The 13,845-nt window shown below is 42.3% G+C and overlaps 2 protein-coding genes across 2 annotated transcripts in view; one reads left to right on the top strand and one right to left on the bottom strand.

Moving 5' to 3' along the window:
• Nucleotides 1-8,146: 8,146 nt before the first annotated feature.
• Nucleotides 8,147-11,511, top strand: phox2a (paired like homeobox 2a). The gene is made up of 3 exons (XM_005803375.2): nt 8,147-8,691; nt 9,454-9,641; nt 9,970-11,511. Exons 1-3 carry the CDS (start codon nt 8,469-8,471, stop codon nt 10,462-10,464), a joined length of 906 nt encoding a protein of 301 aa, XP_005803432.1. The 5' UTR covers nt 8,147-8,468; the 3' UTR covers nt 10,465-11,511.
• Nucleotides 11,512-11,650: 139 nt separating this feature from the next.
• inppl1 (inositol polyphosphate phosphatase like 1) overlaps nt 11,651-13,845 on the bottom strand; it is a 31,064-nt gene continuing 28,869 nt past the window's right edge. The window contains exon 27 of the mRNA XM_005803401.2: nt 11,651-13,515. Coding sequence (XP_005803458.1) covers nt 13,413-13,515 — 103 coding nt within the window. The 3' untranslated portion in view covers nt 11,651-13,412. The remainder of the gene's footprint in view (nt 13,516-13,845) is intronic.

Below are 13,845 nucleotides of genomic sequence, written 5' to 3' on the forward strand. Positions count from 1 at the left end.
AGCCAGGTGGAGGTGCTGAATGATGAACGACTAGTAGCGACTCTCCCATTATCATATCTGTCTCCGCTCTTAACGGAGCATTTTCATCCGTGTCCCTCCGCGCTCCGCTCCTCTCTCCTTCTCCCTGCCTCCCTCCGGCTCTCATTGTGCTCCCCCAGGAAGGCGATCGATTCCCCCCTCCATTATACCTCTCAGCTCTCGCTCTAAAGATGCGCCTCATTCGTGCAGCCTGCAGAGCGCCGCAGTTTATCACCGAGCTGCAGTCCCTGTGGACGCACATGTTGCTTGGAAATCTCGGCCCTCCTCGTTCTAGAGACTGGATTTATTTCTCCTCTGTTATGGTGACTGGGAAAACCCGCATAAAAGACACATTTTCATAAAAAAAAAAAAAAAAAAAAGAGAGACGGTGGGTAGGTTGCCACAGACCCGCCCGTCCTCCCCTTTTCTTTTAAAGAAAAGGAACAAATCCATTCTGCCTAATTCGAACCTTGCACAGGGACAGCTCGCGTGGCAGATTGCAGCCTAATTAGTTTAGAGGGAATTTAATTCAATTAACTTTCCACAGCTCCGCGCGCCCCGCCGCTGGGCTGCTTTCAGAGCGCGAGGCCAGAGCTCCAGATCTAATTAGCGTGTTTGGAGAAGCTCTCCTGCGCGCGGCCGTGCCTCGCTCCTCCAGCTGTGCTGCTGCTCCACGGCGCGTGCGTGTGTGTGTGTGTGTGTGTGTGTGTGTGTGTGTGACACCGTGGTCTCCCGGGAGATGTCTTGCTTTTTCTTCTTTATCCCAAAAAGCTTCTTTTTTTTAAGTAACATGCCGGTGTCCATTAGGATAATACAGGTCCAGTGCCGCAGGAGAGATGGACGCAGCATGTTGAATAACCGCAGCTGCTCTGCGTCATGTTCCATCTGATGGATGCGTGTCCAACTCAACTTAAGAGTGGACTCACACTCGCACACGGAGATGAGTGTAATCTGATGGGCTAGAACGTGCATCTGGTTGCGAAAATAATTATTCTGGTTCCCCGATTTCTGACCAGGCCAACTGGCTTATAAATCCCGGGAATTGTTGTACTTTTCCCGATTTCGTCGTTTCGTACCCGTTTACGGGTAAGAAAAGTACCCGTCTGCCGAAAGACAATTTTTTAAACCGAGCATGTCTAAATTTTTAACTACCAAGTGGTCGTTTCGTACCTGCTTCAGTCCGGTTTACAGCATTTTTATGCTTTTAGGCCATGTGCCTATGACTGATAATAATGAACAGCACAGACGTTTATCTAATGTTGGTTTGATCGGGGGCCATAATCTGTCATATTCTGTTTCATAAAAGTCAACTGGGAGGGAGAGGAGAACAATTCATGCAAATTGGGTGTGGTGGGTTTAAAGAGTCTCTATAAAATGCAACTAAATCAAAAATATATATCTGATTTGATAAATGTGACTATTTCTCGTCATAACTCGTGAAAATAATGAATTATGTAATAGTTAAAGTACGTGTATATGAAACTGTTTACAGAAGAAACGGGACGTTACAAAATGTCAAAGCGAAATTACCCTTACTGGACATGAAGAACCACTTCATTGTACAGGGCAAAATACTTTACATCACTGTTTGACAAAGAATTACGAACAATACAAACTGAGGCATGGCCGGTTCGAAAGAACCGTGGTAGACGGCTCCATTTAAAAAAGAAAAAACGAAAGATCTACAGTGGCACGAAACAGGGAGAGGATGAAATGACAAACATCTTATTAATTCCCAATCATAAAGAATCAAAAACGTAAATCAAAACAGAAAATGGCCACCTGCGCCTTTATTACCAATGTTTTGATGGTGAGTTATATTTATTTTCGTGCATATAAATCTCAACCATAATACGGATGATTTTGCGGCTTGGTCTGTGATGCCTGCGGGTCAGTTTGCCATCACCTTATCGTACCTGTGTTTGTTTCCCCCCCCTCCTTCCATCTCGTACCTATATATCTGAAGCATCGCACATCCCTGATGTGTTTTCATAACAAGTGGAGAGAAATAAGTACATCGAACGCTAGAACTTCATGCATTTCAATTTAATTGCGTCTATTTGCAGTCGACTGTGGTTCTGATACGTCCTGCAAGTATATATAAATATTTATTGGAGAAATACACCCATATTCCCTGACAGTAAATTATGTGTGCATTATAGAAAATGACCTTAAATAAAACTGTTGTGAATGTGGGTACGAGATGTCCCGCTGCAAGGGTCTCCGCTACCTACCAGGAAAAGTTAGAAATGAAGCAAATGAATAAAGTACGAAATGGCGAGGGCTCGAAATGCCCTTCACCCGTCTGCGACGCTAAGGCGAGCTCTTCGGAAATATATTGAAAACAAATTTAATCAGACTAGTCCAAAAAAAAAAAAATAATCGAGTGGTTTATTTTATAGTTGTTTTAGAGGAGGTGGGGTTATAACCAAGACGCGGTTGCCTCCGTCTCTAACCCGCGTGGATGTCATGGTAATTGGGGGGGCTGATATGCGGGGACATGCAGGCGGTACCGCTGGGACCTCCGGGGCCCTTCAGCCTTCTCCTCCTCGTCTGTCATCCATCACTGAGCAAATCAAATGCGCGCCGCCAGCCTCTGCTGTCGCTGTAGCTGGAAAAAAAAAAAAAGACGCGGACCGATGTTAGCGGCGGGATCTGCGAGCTCTGAATTTATTTTATGCTGCAATGAAATCCACCTCTGGAGGGAAGAGGGTCTTCAACGGGGGCGATGACACGACACATTTTAGTCACACTGCAGGCAGTCAGCAGAGCAGGAGAGCAGGTTCCAGAGTCCTGAGAAAAATGAATCCAAACGAATGTTTCCAAATAAGCCGAAAAAAAAAACTAAGAAAAAAAAAGATGTATTTACTGTCATTAATATCGAATGAAATACAATAGAAAGCATCAAATCCTTTCTAAATATGGAATGAATATGATGGAAACAGTCAACCGTGCGTATTTACGCATGGAAAAACTTCATTGTTCGAATATGTAATTCTACTTTTTTCAGCTGTAAATGTTGTAAAACTAAAATGTATGTAATAATGCAACCGATGTACAATCTATTCTGAAACAACACACTCTGATGGGAAATTAATCTGCAGCTTCATTTTACTTGAGTGCAGAGGAGGAAGGTCTACACCGTGAGCTCGTCTAAATATTTAAATAAAGGCCTGCGCGTCCTCCTTACAATTTTTCCCTCTGTTTTTATATTTAATTACTCTTTCTAATAATTCTGCATCATGGTGATCGTTTGCGCTTTTGTATGCTTGTTTAACAAGCTCCACAACAACACGGTTAATATCCAGAATCAATAATGCCCGATGTTTGAAGCAGGAAAAACCGCTTTGGGCTGATGGGAGATGTTTTTGTCGGAGTTTTTTGGTGATGGATGGAGCTGGCAGCCTTCCTCTCTGACTGACAGCTTTACTCAGATTTTCAGGGCGGGGACACGAACCGGGACGGGCCTCCCGCATGGCTTTGTCTCATCCCTCATTTAGCCTTTATCTGCACGTCTCTGTCCCTTTTCTACCCCTGTGCGTCTTCATCAGGAGCGCGCAGCCATCCATCATGCAGAAGTCTGCCCCAAAGATCCGCAGTCGGACGGAAGACCATCCCAAACCATGGTAGGTTAGGAGAGTCGGTAAACGCTCAGGACAATTTGCGTCCAAAATTAGAGAGGAGCCATTCGTTATTTGTCATAGTTAATGATATATTAAATGCGCCAAGCAGTTTAATCAGTGCCATCGCTGTCCAGTCATAAATTCTGTCATTTAATAATATGGTCTCTGAATCTATTAGAGACAACCTGCACGTTTCCGTCCTCCACACTGTTTTCCCTAAATGACCAGCGGGGCTATAATCCCTAAAGTCAGGGTTCCTCTCTCAGGGTCCCTCAGGAGTCTCTAGGGGACCATTGTGTCGCCCCGTGTTGACTCAGACGCAATGAATGCCAAAGCTCTCCGTTACTGTTTCCGTCCCATCGGCCCCATGAATGTAAAAGTCCAAAGTTAAAACCTCAGCGGAGGAAAGGTCTCTCCCCCTCTCCCACCCCCGACTGCGCTGCGTGGAGCACTATGGGGCGGATTAGTGGCCTGGAAGGGACCGGTTCCTCCTTTTGAAGGGATTAGTTTAAATGCTTGAAAGCGGGGGAGAGCTAGATTCGCTCCTGGATGCTCTTTTTTTTTTTTTTTTTTTTTGGAAAAAGGGGGGATGTGGAGACGAGTCTAACTTTGAAACAGTTTAAGTTTCTCGGTAAACTCACCTCTGAACCCTGGAGACGGAGATGCGCAACAGACGGCTGGGCCTGGATGGAAGAATGAAATCTCATTTGTTGCATATCAGTAGCTGTTTGTAGGTTTTCCAACGGCCTCTTCATACTTCTCCACTAAATATTTTTTTCATCTATTTTTTCTAAACAAAAGGGGCTGGGATTAAATTCTGAATTACAATGATTATGTGACGGAATTACACTCATAATCACCTTCAAAAGGTTATATAAGCAAAATGTTATTTTGCACCCAATTCTAGTTAAGCCCACCATCTACAGCAGCACCGAGCTCCCATTTATATGACTCTTGCTTATTTATTTGTTGCTTTTTTGTCTTTGTTTTTAAAACGTTTTATGTTGTTGATTTAACTTTTTATTTGTAGCTTTTTCAAATTTGCTTAGCATTTCAAAATTTGGGGGCTCTTGACAATTTATTTATTTATTCAGTGTCCTACATTACACAGCTACATTCCCAGAAAAAAAATGTCTTACTCGCTGGCTCACTCACATACAGTTACACGTATACAATGTCTTCTCAGCTCAGACATAAACAACAGAAATGATTAAATCATTTTTGAATTATGACTCTGTTAACATAACTCTGACTGCATTTGTCAACATAATCCCAGAGAGAGCCCAGATTTCCGCAAGCCTGCTGTCAGACTTCTTAAAAACATAACATAAGCCCTCTTTCAGGACCAAATCAAGAATATGAAACTTTCTTAAAGTGAGGAGGGCGTTTGCAGCTGTTGAGCTTCACATATTAATAACAACACTGACTTGCTTCAAATTTTCTCAGAGTGTAAGATTTCCTACATTTGATCAAAAACAGGAGTGTGGAGTCCCTCTAGGTTTTGTTTTAGGATCACTGTTGTTTAGGCTCTGCCACCAACTGCAACGCCAAATGTACGCTGACGACACTGTGCTGTGAGCACCAAAGCTGCACTGGTAAAATATGTAAATACGTAATTTCTCATCCATCTCCATGTCTGTGTCCAGAACTATTTGAATAGTTGTTTTTTTTAGAGAGCAACCATTGCCATGGACCCCAATATTCAAATGTCTAGGTAACATGTTTGCCTATCAACTCTCCTTCTAGTATCACATTTAAAAAAATGAACATAATGAAATGCAATTTGGCTAGCTTCAGATTCATTAGAAACACTTTAACTTTTAAATCAGCACATTTGTAATTCAATGTTTGTTTTAGTTCAGTTGTCACCCACCAGCCACCAAAGCACCACATCATAACTCTGTCCAAGTTTAACTGTTTGTGTCTTCTGCGTTTGATGCCCTCAAATTCCATGATTGGATTAAAAGCCAACCATTAAATAATTTCAATAAACTGAGTGCAGCACTAAAGCTGTTTGCTTCACCCCTTCAAATATTCCCTTTATGTCATTAAATAAATGGCAACAAATAAATTGTGAAGACAAGTTTAGTTTCAGGATTATTCATTTGTTCAGGCAGTCATGTCCAAAGCACAACTTCAGAGTAGAATCAGTCGTATTTTGAAGGAGGGGGGAATTTTAATGAAGTCTACAATCACACACATAAAATACTGATTGAATAAGTTGCAGTATAAAATGTTGCTTAAGCGCATTTATAACGAGCAGATATTAACTTGATTAGATTATTAATTGCAGGTTATTAATATTGCAATCTTATAAATATATCTCTGTTTGATTACTATTGGTAATTTGTCAGTTTTCTAAATTCAGAGTAAATTTGCATTTTTACTTTTTATTATGTTTTTGCTTTAAATTTGCTGTCCAGAAACCATTGAAGCAAATCAAAATGTAGTCTACTCTTCACTTATGTAACTAGCAAACTCTAGGTTTTGACATCTTATCTGTGCGAGATGTCAAACGCTCCTATAGCTCCCACTACTGGCATGGAGGTCCTTAGCAGCAGCTCAGTTTGATTATATCTTGGCTCCACACAGTTTATCACTTTAGATTATGATTTTTCTCTTATTAAAAAAACAATATATTCACATATTTTTATGTACAAGAAGTTGATTCTTTTCTATTCTATTCTGGCTTTTTATTTGTTGTTGCTGTTGTTTTTTTTGCTCCACTCTGCAGTATAAACCGAGTACCGGGAGCCTCCCATGCTTCATTCATCCTCCGACACTCACCAACCACGCAACAACTGCTGTAAACAGATCTTATTATTACTAAAGTGAACACAGAGTGGTGGGTTAATGCCATTAAGGAGCATCATCATGCAGCCTCTGGTCAAGCAGAGATAAGAGTATACGCGCGTTTGAGCCTTTATTATGACATTTTCCGCGCGGGCACGCAGGCCAAACTGAATTAATTCCTCCCGTACGAACACAACGTAATTTTGGTTTGTGGATCATATTATTCGGTGAAATTTACCCTCTAATAAAAAGCCTGTTAATCTCACCAAGGGCACACAGAAAGCAGGGAGCAGCAGAGTAAAAAGGAAGCAACTGTACATGTTTGGGAAGCTTTGCGCTCTTGCAATGCCTCCCGGTTTCGGAGCCTCTGTGTCACGGAGGGGCCGCGTGGGATATGACTTATCACATTGTATGACACCGTACAATAAACTTAAACCAATTTATGGAGCGTCAATGCGTTTATGGTTAGCCCGACGCGTCGCGCCGCGCCGCGCTCGCTCGTCTCCGCAGCCGCTGAATTCCTCCCCCCCACCCCCCCACACACACACCTCCGGTCCGATACATCAAACTGACGCGCACTCTGGTGACATGTCGGTAAAAAGTGATCGGAATCAAATCAGAGCTTTTAATCTCGCCAATCACCGTCACATCTGGACGTTTTCCCTCACATAAAGACTCGGATGGAGGAGCTGCGGCTGCTTCTGCGCATCAGTTGGAGACGCACAGGAACTGTCCAGCTTTTTGAGAATCACGGGGCCTTGCTGCTGTCACACTGTCTTACAGGAATTATGCGCACGAGATAATAATAATTACAATAGTTTTTTTTTTTTTTTTTTAAAAGAAAAAAGCAGCGATTGTATAAATGATTGTAACAGGAATGGTTATGACTGAAACATGAAAAAATACACCAAAAAAAATAAATATTAATATCTATGCAAAGTTTGCCCCGTTGGACAAAAAATGGGAGAAAAGGCCTCAAGACCGAGTTTATGATGTCTAAAACGTCAAAAAAAAAAAAAAAAAAGTAAATAAATAAAAATAACATTTAAAAAATTCTAACATCATTTTAGCAACACAATTTTTACGTTTTTTAAAATGAAATTCTTACGGACATATTCATATATCAGTGTCTTAATCCAACAATCCTTAGGCTTCCGGCTATATGATTTACTACAAATAGTAAATTAACTGAATTGAATTTGACCAAATTCCATTATAACCTGGATCGAATTGGGAAACATCTAACTGAATTTAAATCTTCCTATACGATTAGATGACATTGAGTTGATTTAGTATATATTTCCCAGAAATGAGTTGAACCTGTTCGTCTTTATAAAATGAACTGAAATTATGCTACACAGATAAACTGAGCTGAACTGAACTGGCTGTTACACGCTAAATTAAGGCGATTTCACGGAAACGTGAGAATGATGCTTAATTCTCGTCACTGAGCTGGAAAATTTAACTCCAGCAGAATTAGTTAGATGCGTCCGGTAAAGGAAGCAGGGGGTTTGTAAGTGATTTGATAGGGGGGAAAAAATAATCAGTTTTTGTAGAACGATGGTTTAACTAACGCCGTGGACCGCGTGGGCGGTGCAATGATCTTTGGTGGGATGGGGAAGAGGAGGTGGAGGGGCAGTCCGTTTCCACGCTCACTCACTGGTGGCATTGTCATGGAAACAAGACCACCGCTTCGCTATTGTCTCGCGCCCTACAGAGTTTATTATAAGCACCGCGCGAGCCGCAGCGCGCTGTCAAACGGAGCGCAGCGCGGAGAGGAGACGAGAGCTGAAGACACGCACAGACAGAGGAAGTGAAGGAAGAGAGAGAGAGAGAGAGAGAGAGTGCAAAGAAAACATCTGGATTACCTAAGGGAGCCCCTCCACGCAGAGATATACAAACTAAAAGAGTTTGAGGGAGGGAAAGTTCGGAGATTCTGGAGAGAAAAGCCCAACTCCGACACGCCGTTACCGCCGAGAAACGAGCAGCAGCTGCGTGAAAGCCGCGGACCGGTGTCTGCACCGGCTCTCCTCCATGTATAAGATGGATTACTCCTACCTGAACTCCTACGACTCCTGCATGGCGGCCATGGAAGCGTCGGCCTACGCGGACTTCAGCTCCTGCAGCCAGGCCAGCTCCTTCCAGTACAACCCGATCCGGAGCGGGCCGTTCTCCAACCCGGGCTGCACGCCGCTGAGCACGGCCAGCTGCACGCTGGGAGCCCTGCGAGAGCACCAGCCCACACCGTACTCCTCCGGTAGGAAACGGCTGCTTTGCTCCGCATTGAAGTCTTATTGTTTTACAGCCAAGAGGGACAAGTTAGAAAGCTGCAACTATTTTAACTATTCACTTGATTTGAACAATGTCAAAAAGAAAAAAAGCAGCTATTTTTAAGAACTCAAGAACTGGACTTTCTCAACTATAAAGGCTATAACACAAATGATGACTATATTTTATCTTAGTATCATCAATTATTCCGTTCTCAGCACGAGATTTGCAAGAATAACGAGGCAATACGAATATTACTTAATCAGTCTTGGACTGTTTACTAATATTAACAATTGTACTGTTTTTTGTTAATAATATGCCTAATTTAGGCATTACGCATAAACTAAAATTACGGTATTTTGCACTGTATTTGAATAAATATCAGTTGCATTTTTATATGAAATACTATAATCTGTCAAATATTTATAAATTGGTATGTTCATTCTCAAATCTCAAGGAACATTTGCTGAATTAAATAAAGCAGATTTTAATTAAGATGAGAAAGTATTATTATAAGTATTTTCCCGAATAATAGGGTAAATAATTTTTCAATATAGAAAAAATTATTTTTTTGGGGTATATTTAATGAAATGTTTATTCATTAAAAATGTCCGGATTCAAAGCGATCCTGCCTTTTTACGCACTGCAACCCCCCCTCCCTCCCCCCGCATTGAAATTCCGATCATACTCAAATTGTGTTTGCTCCATTAAAAAAAAGAAAAAAAAAGAACCAATTCTTACTCCCTTTCAGTCCCCTACAAGTTCTTCTCGGACCCTTCTGGACTGAACGAGAAGAGGAAGCAGCGGCGCATCCGGACCACCTTCACCAGCTCCCAGCTAAAGGAGCTGGAGCGAGTCTTCGCCGAGACCCACTACCCGGACATCTACACCCGAGAGGAGCTGGCGCTGAAAATAGATCTGACCGAGGCCCGGGTCCAGGTGCGGGGAATAGGCTTTTCTATGTGTTCTTCTGCATGGTGCACCTCCAGAAAGTTCGTTAAATAGTTGGCTTATTGGGGCCTCTAATGATTATGGGAGGTGAGACACAAAAATGATTACTAAAAATGAGGAGTTTTGTGATAATTAAACAAAAGTTGTGCGCCTCGCTAAAACCGTATCTCCTTGGTTCCATATTAATAAATATTTCTATACATAAATGTGTGTGGATGGAGGGTTGGCCTCTCCTCGTCCTCACTTGGTGGCTGCTATTGCATATCCACCTGCTTCCGTCCATCCGTCCTAAAGGTTCCTGTGTTTGTGCCTACAGGTGTGGTTCCAGAACAGGCGTGCCAAGTTCCGCAAGCAGGAGAGGGCAGCCAATGCCAAGGCCAACAGCTCTGGTGGCAACACGGGTAGCAACAGCAGCAACAGCTCTGCGGGGAAGAAAAATGGAGAAACAAGATCTTCGTCAGATGATGACGAGTCCAAGGAGTCCACCTGCAGCCCCACACCCGACAGCACCGCTTCCCTGCCTGGCTCGGCCAATGGGAACCTGGGGAGCCCCGCCAGCCTGAGCCCCAGCCCGGCCCCCACCAATAGCGGCTACACCAACGCCTCCAGCTCCCCGGTCCTCCAGGGGCTGAAGCCCCCCAGCTGGTCCAGCATGGGGCCGTCCAACCCGGCTGTGGCCCAGCCGGCTGTTCAGACTCAGGAGATTCTGAAGGCCTGGCAGCCGGCGGACAGTATGACCGGGCCTTTCGCTGGAGTCCTGTCGTCCTTCCACAGAAAACCCAATCCTGCCATCAAGACAAATCTGTTCTGAGGTAGAGAGGGGGAGAAGACGAGGACCAATCAGGAACAGATAAGAGCTTCAAACTTTTTTTTTTTTTTTTTTTTTTTAGTGGAGAAACAAAAGATGCCCATCAAGTTCTGGTCAGAGGCCAGAAAATACCAGGTCTGGTAGTCCAGGCGTGTTATGAAGCTGTACAGAATCAGCCTGGATTGGGACAGATTCCTAAGACTTTCTCTATTTAATGACATTGAACTCGGCATTACAGGCGTTCAAGCTGTCTCCTGAACACTTCCTTGCATCTTCTCTGTCTTTGTTGCATTCTTACATTCCCACACTCTCTGCAGCAGCTCTGATGAAGTATGGAGGTCAGGTACGACCTAAAAGCAGAAATCCAAACATCACCCATATTTGCTGAGGAAACAAAGCAAACCTTTACCCTCAAGCACAACTAGATACACAGACTTTTTTTTTTAAATGGCCCCAAATCTCTCTTTGCCAAGCGAAATGGGGGTGCCTCAAAATCCAATTAGAGCTGGCGGGCTCAGACTAGATGCCTCCCCAGATCAGCCCATTCCCTCGTCCGTATGCGACACGTCGAATCCTGACGTCTAAGAAAACAGTTGCCACTTTGGTGATTCTCAAAAGGGTTTGAGTCAAACTTGTAGTTTAAGCTTGCAAATTTATGGATCTGACTGCATAATTGATCTGTTCTGCTGATGGTAAAGCAATGCAATCGGTCCCTCACTTAAGACTGAAGACCGGAATTACTTGTTCTAAACCTGCATAAAATGTCCTGTTTTGTCCCTTAATGCCTCAAGGGACATTGAGGGACATTTTTGCATTCCTCAGAATGAAAAAAAAAACCAAACATGTATTTATTAATATTTTTCACACATCTTTGAGTGGCTGTAAATTCTGTAGATAGTAATATAAATATTAGGTAGTTGTCCCACCCTTTTTTCTGGCTCTACAGTCCTACTTCACTGCAGAGCATCTGTCTCACAGGAACATGTGAAGCTCTGTTGAATGAGAAGTTACAGCACTACTCTGAATATTCTAATAAATCTACATTATGAAGGCACTACCTGACACCTCTCATGATCTGGTTTCTTGCATGTGACAAAATAAGGTGTTATGACATTATATTAGACCGAATTTCCTGAAATTAAAAACATGCACTCTCCAACAGACAAGAAAAAAACTGTAACCCTTTGAAAAAAGGAAAACTATCAGACTTTTATTGAAAAGACAAAAACAAGGGTGAACAATTTACATTAATTTAGTACAACCAAAACACAAGGCTACATATAACTGGAGTGTAGGAGGAGAATAATAACAGGGGTAAGTCTCCATTTCATACACACAAATATGAGAACACTGAAAGGCCTGAAAAGGTTAGACACATTTAAATGACATATTTGCTTTGCAGTTTGGCTGTTTGAAATATGTGGGCGGCGAAGAACACTGGGAACAACGAACTGGGAAAGTTTTTCCACAAACAAATGACTGATTTCTACATCAGAGGACTCATTTAAAGTTTTCCTTCAAACATTATTTCACTCTAAGCTGTTAATATGACCATAAATAGCATAGTGTGATTCTATAAAAATAGTGTAGCGCGTTACTTAAAACTAAAGAGGTCCATGGAAAACCGCTGGCTAACGTGTAAAAACATTTCAAGGACTAGCGTCTATACAGGCCGTTTCAGCGAGAAACAGCACCACCTGCTGGGCAAATTAGGGAGCACAATATGTGCAAAGTGTTCGAGGGGAACAATTCCTATGAGCACAAAATATGGCCCTAAAATACAGAAACATCTGAGACTATGAGAATAAAACCATAAAACCATCTCTTAACCATAGTACGACACAATCAGCAGTGTGATGGTTTATTAAATCTGTTCCTGTAATTACACCCTGGTGTGTTAACCAACTCCCTGAACGCTGTGGCATTTCAAACATGACATTAAACAAATAAAAATCTAGCACTAATGACACAAATGCAGACTCAGAAAATTGAGGCTTAAATAAAAGATGTAATATTCAGTCTCATCAGAGCTCAGTGCAGCATTCATGACTTGAAATGCATAGCCTTGCTCACTTTTACAGGAATTGTTCAGAACTTGCATATCAGCGTCTGTGGGAAAATAAAACATTTACGCTATAAGGAACTTCTTTCCAGTACTGTCAAAATGACGACATCAGTTGTGCAAGAACGGTATGACAAAAATGCTGCATCAAGGTGAAAATACACAGTTCCAGCTTTATATGGATCAATTTGGTTAGCTGAAAATTCCCTTTATAATAAAAAATAAACATATAAATACATGCAGCGACACTCACTACCGGCCATAAACCACATAAACTGCAGCCCAGACATCATTACAAAATACCCGATCTGATTTGAAAAAGTTAGCTCAGATCGCTCAAAATTCACCTAGCTAGCTTCCTTTCTGCCGCTGCACCCCGTTCATCCACATCACAGAACCTTCAAACACTCAACAAACTTTCATTTCCAAAAATTAGGCTTTGAAATTCTCAAATGTGCCCAATTTGAATGAATCCTCAAAGAATCCAGTTCTCAAAAAAATGAAAAAAGTAAAAGAAATGTGCTTGCAGCTACAGGTCAGATCTGATGTCACAGCACACAGATTGCACCTCCCCACGCATCAGTTTTACCTTTGTTACTCTGTCAAAAAACATTGCATTTACAGCAAGGGGTTCTGTAGTGATGCTCCGAGGACTGAAGTACTTAAATAAGGCCACACCTATAACAATAACAACACACATACAGTACAAATGAAAGAGGACGTTGGGTCAGCAAATGTTCTTGAAATTACAAATGGAGTGCAATTTTCTCTCAGAAGGCACGGTCTGGCATCAGTTAGCAGGTTCCAGCTCGGATCGGGTCGGTTCAGCTGAGAGTCGGCCTCTTGGGGGCCGCCGGTTTGGACGGGTCAAAGTCCAGTCTGCAGCAGCTCATTTCTGCTGCTGCTGCTGCTGCCTGAGGCTCTCCAGCAGGATCTGCTTGTGAGCAGGATCCAGGACCCCGGCCTCCTCCAGGTCCTCCTCGGTGATGTCACTGGAAACAGAGAAAATGACAAGAGTGGAAAATCTTAAGCTGCTCCTTTTGTTGGTGCTAACACACAGAAACACAGGATTGAGTACACAATTTTCAATATGTAGTATTGTTTGGTTAACCTAAATAAAATTAGGATAAGACATGTTTTCATAACCACCAATGAGGTTCTGGCATTGTTCTGACTGGATATTTGACAGAATCAGTAGAACTAAATTAAATTAGTTTTCTCAAACTGAACCATGTTTAATGTGCAGTCAATAAATTTCCAATAAAGTTAGAACTTGCTTTAGCCAATTGAAAACCAGTTGTGATCGTTGTCCTTCTGGAACA

The sequence above is a fragment of the Xiphophorus maculatus genome, chromosome 18, assembly GCF_002775205.1.
Source record: "Xiphophorus maculatus strain JP 163 A chromosome 18, X_maculatus-5.0-male, whole genome shotgun sequence".
NCBI lineage: Eukaryota > Metazoa > Chordata > Actinopteri > Cyprinodontiformes > Poeciliidae > Xiphophorus > Xiphophorus maculatus.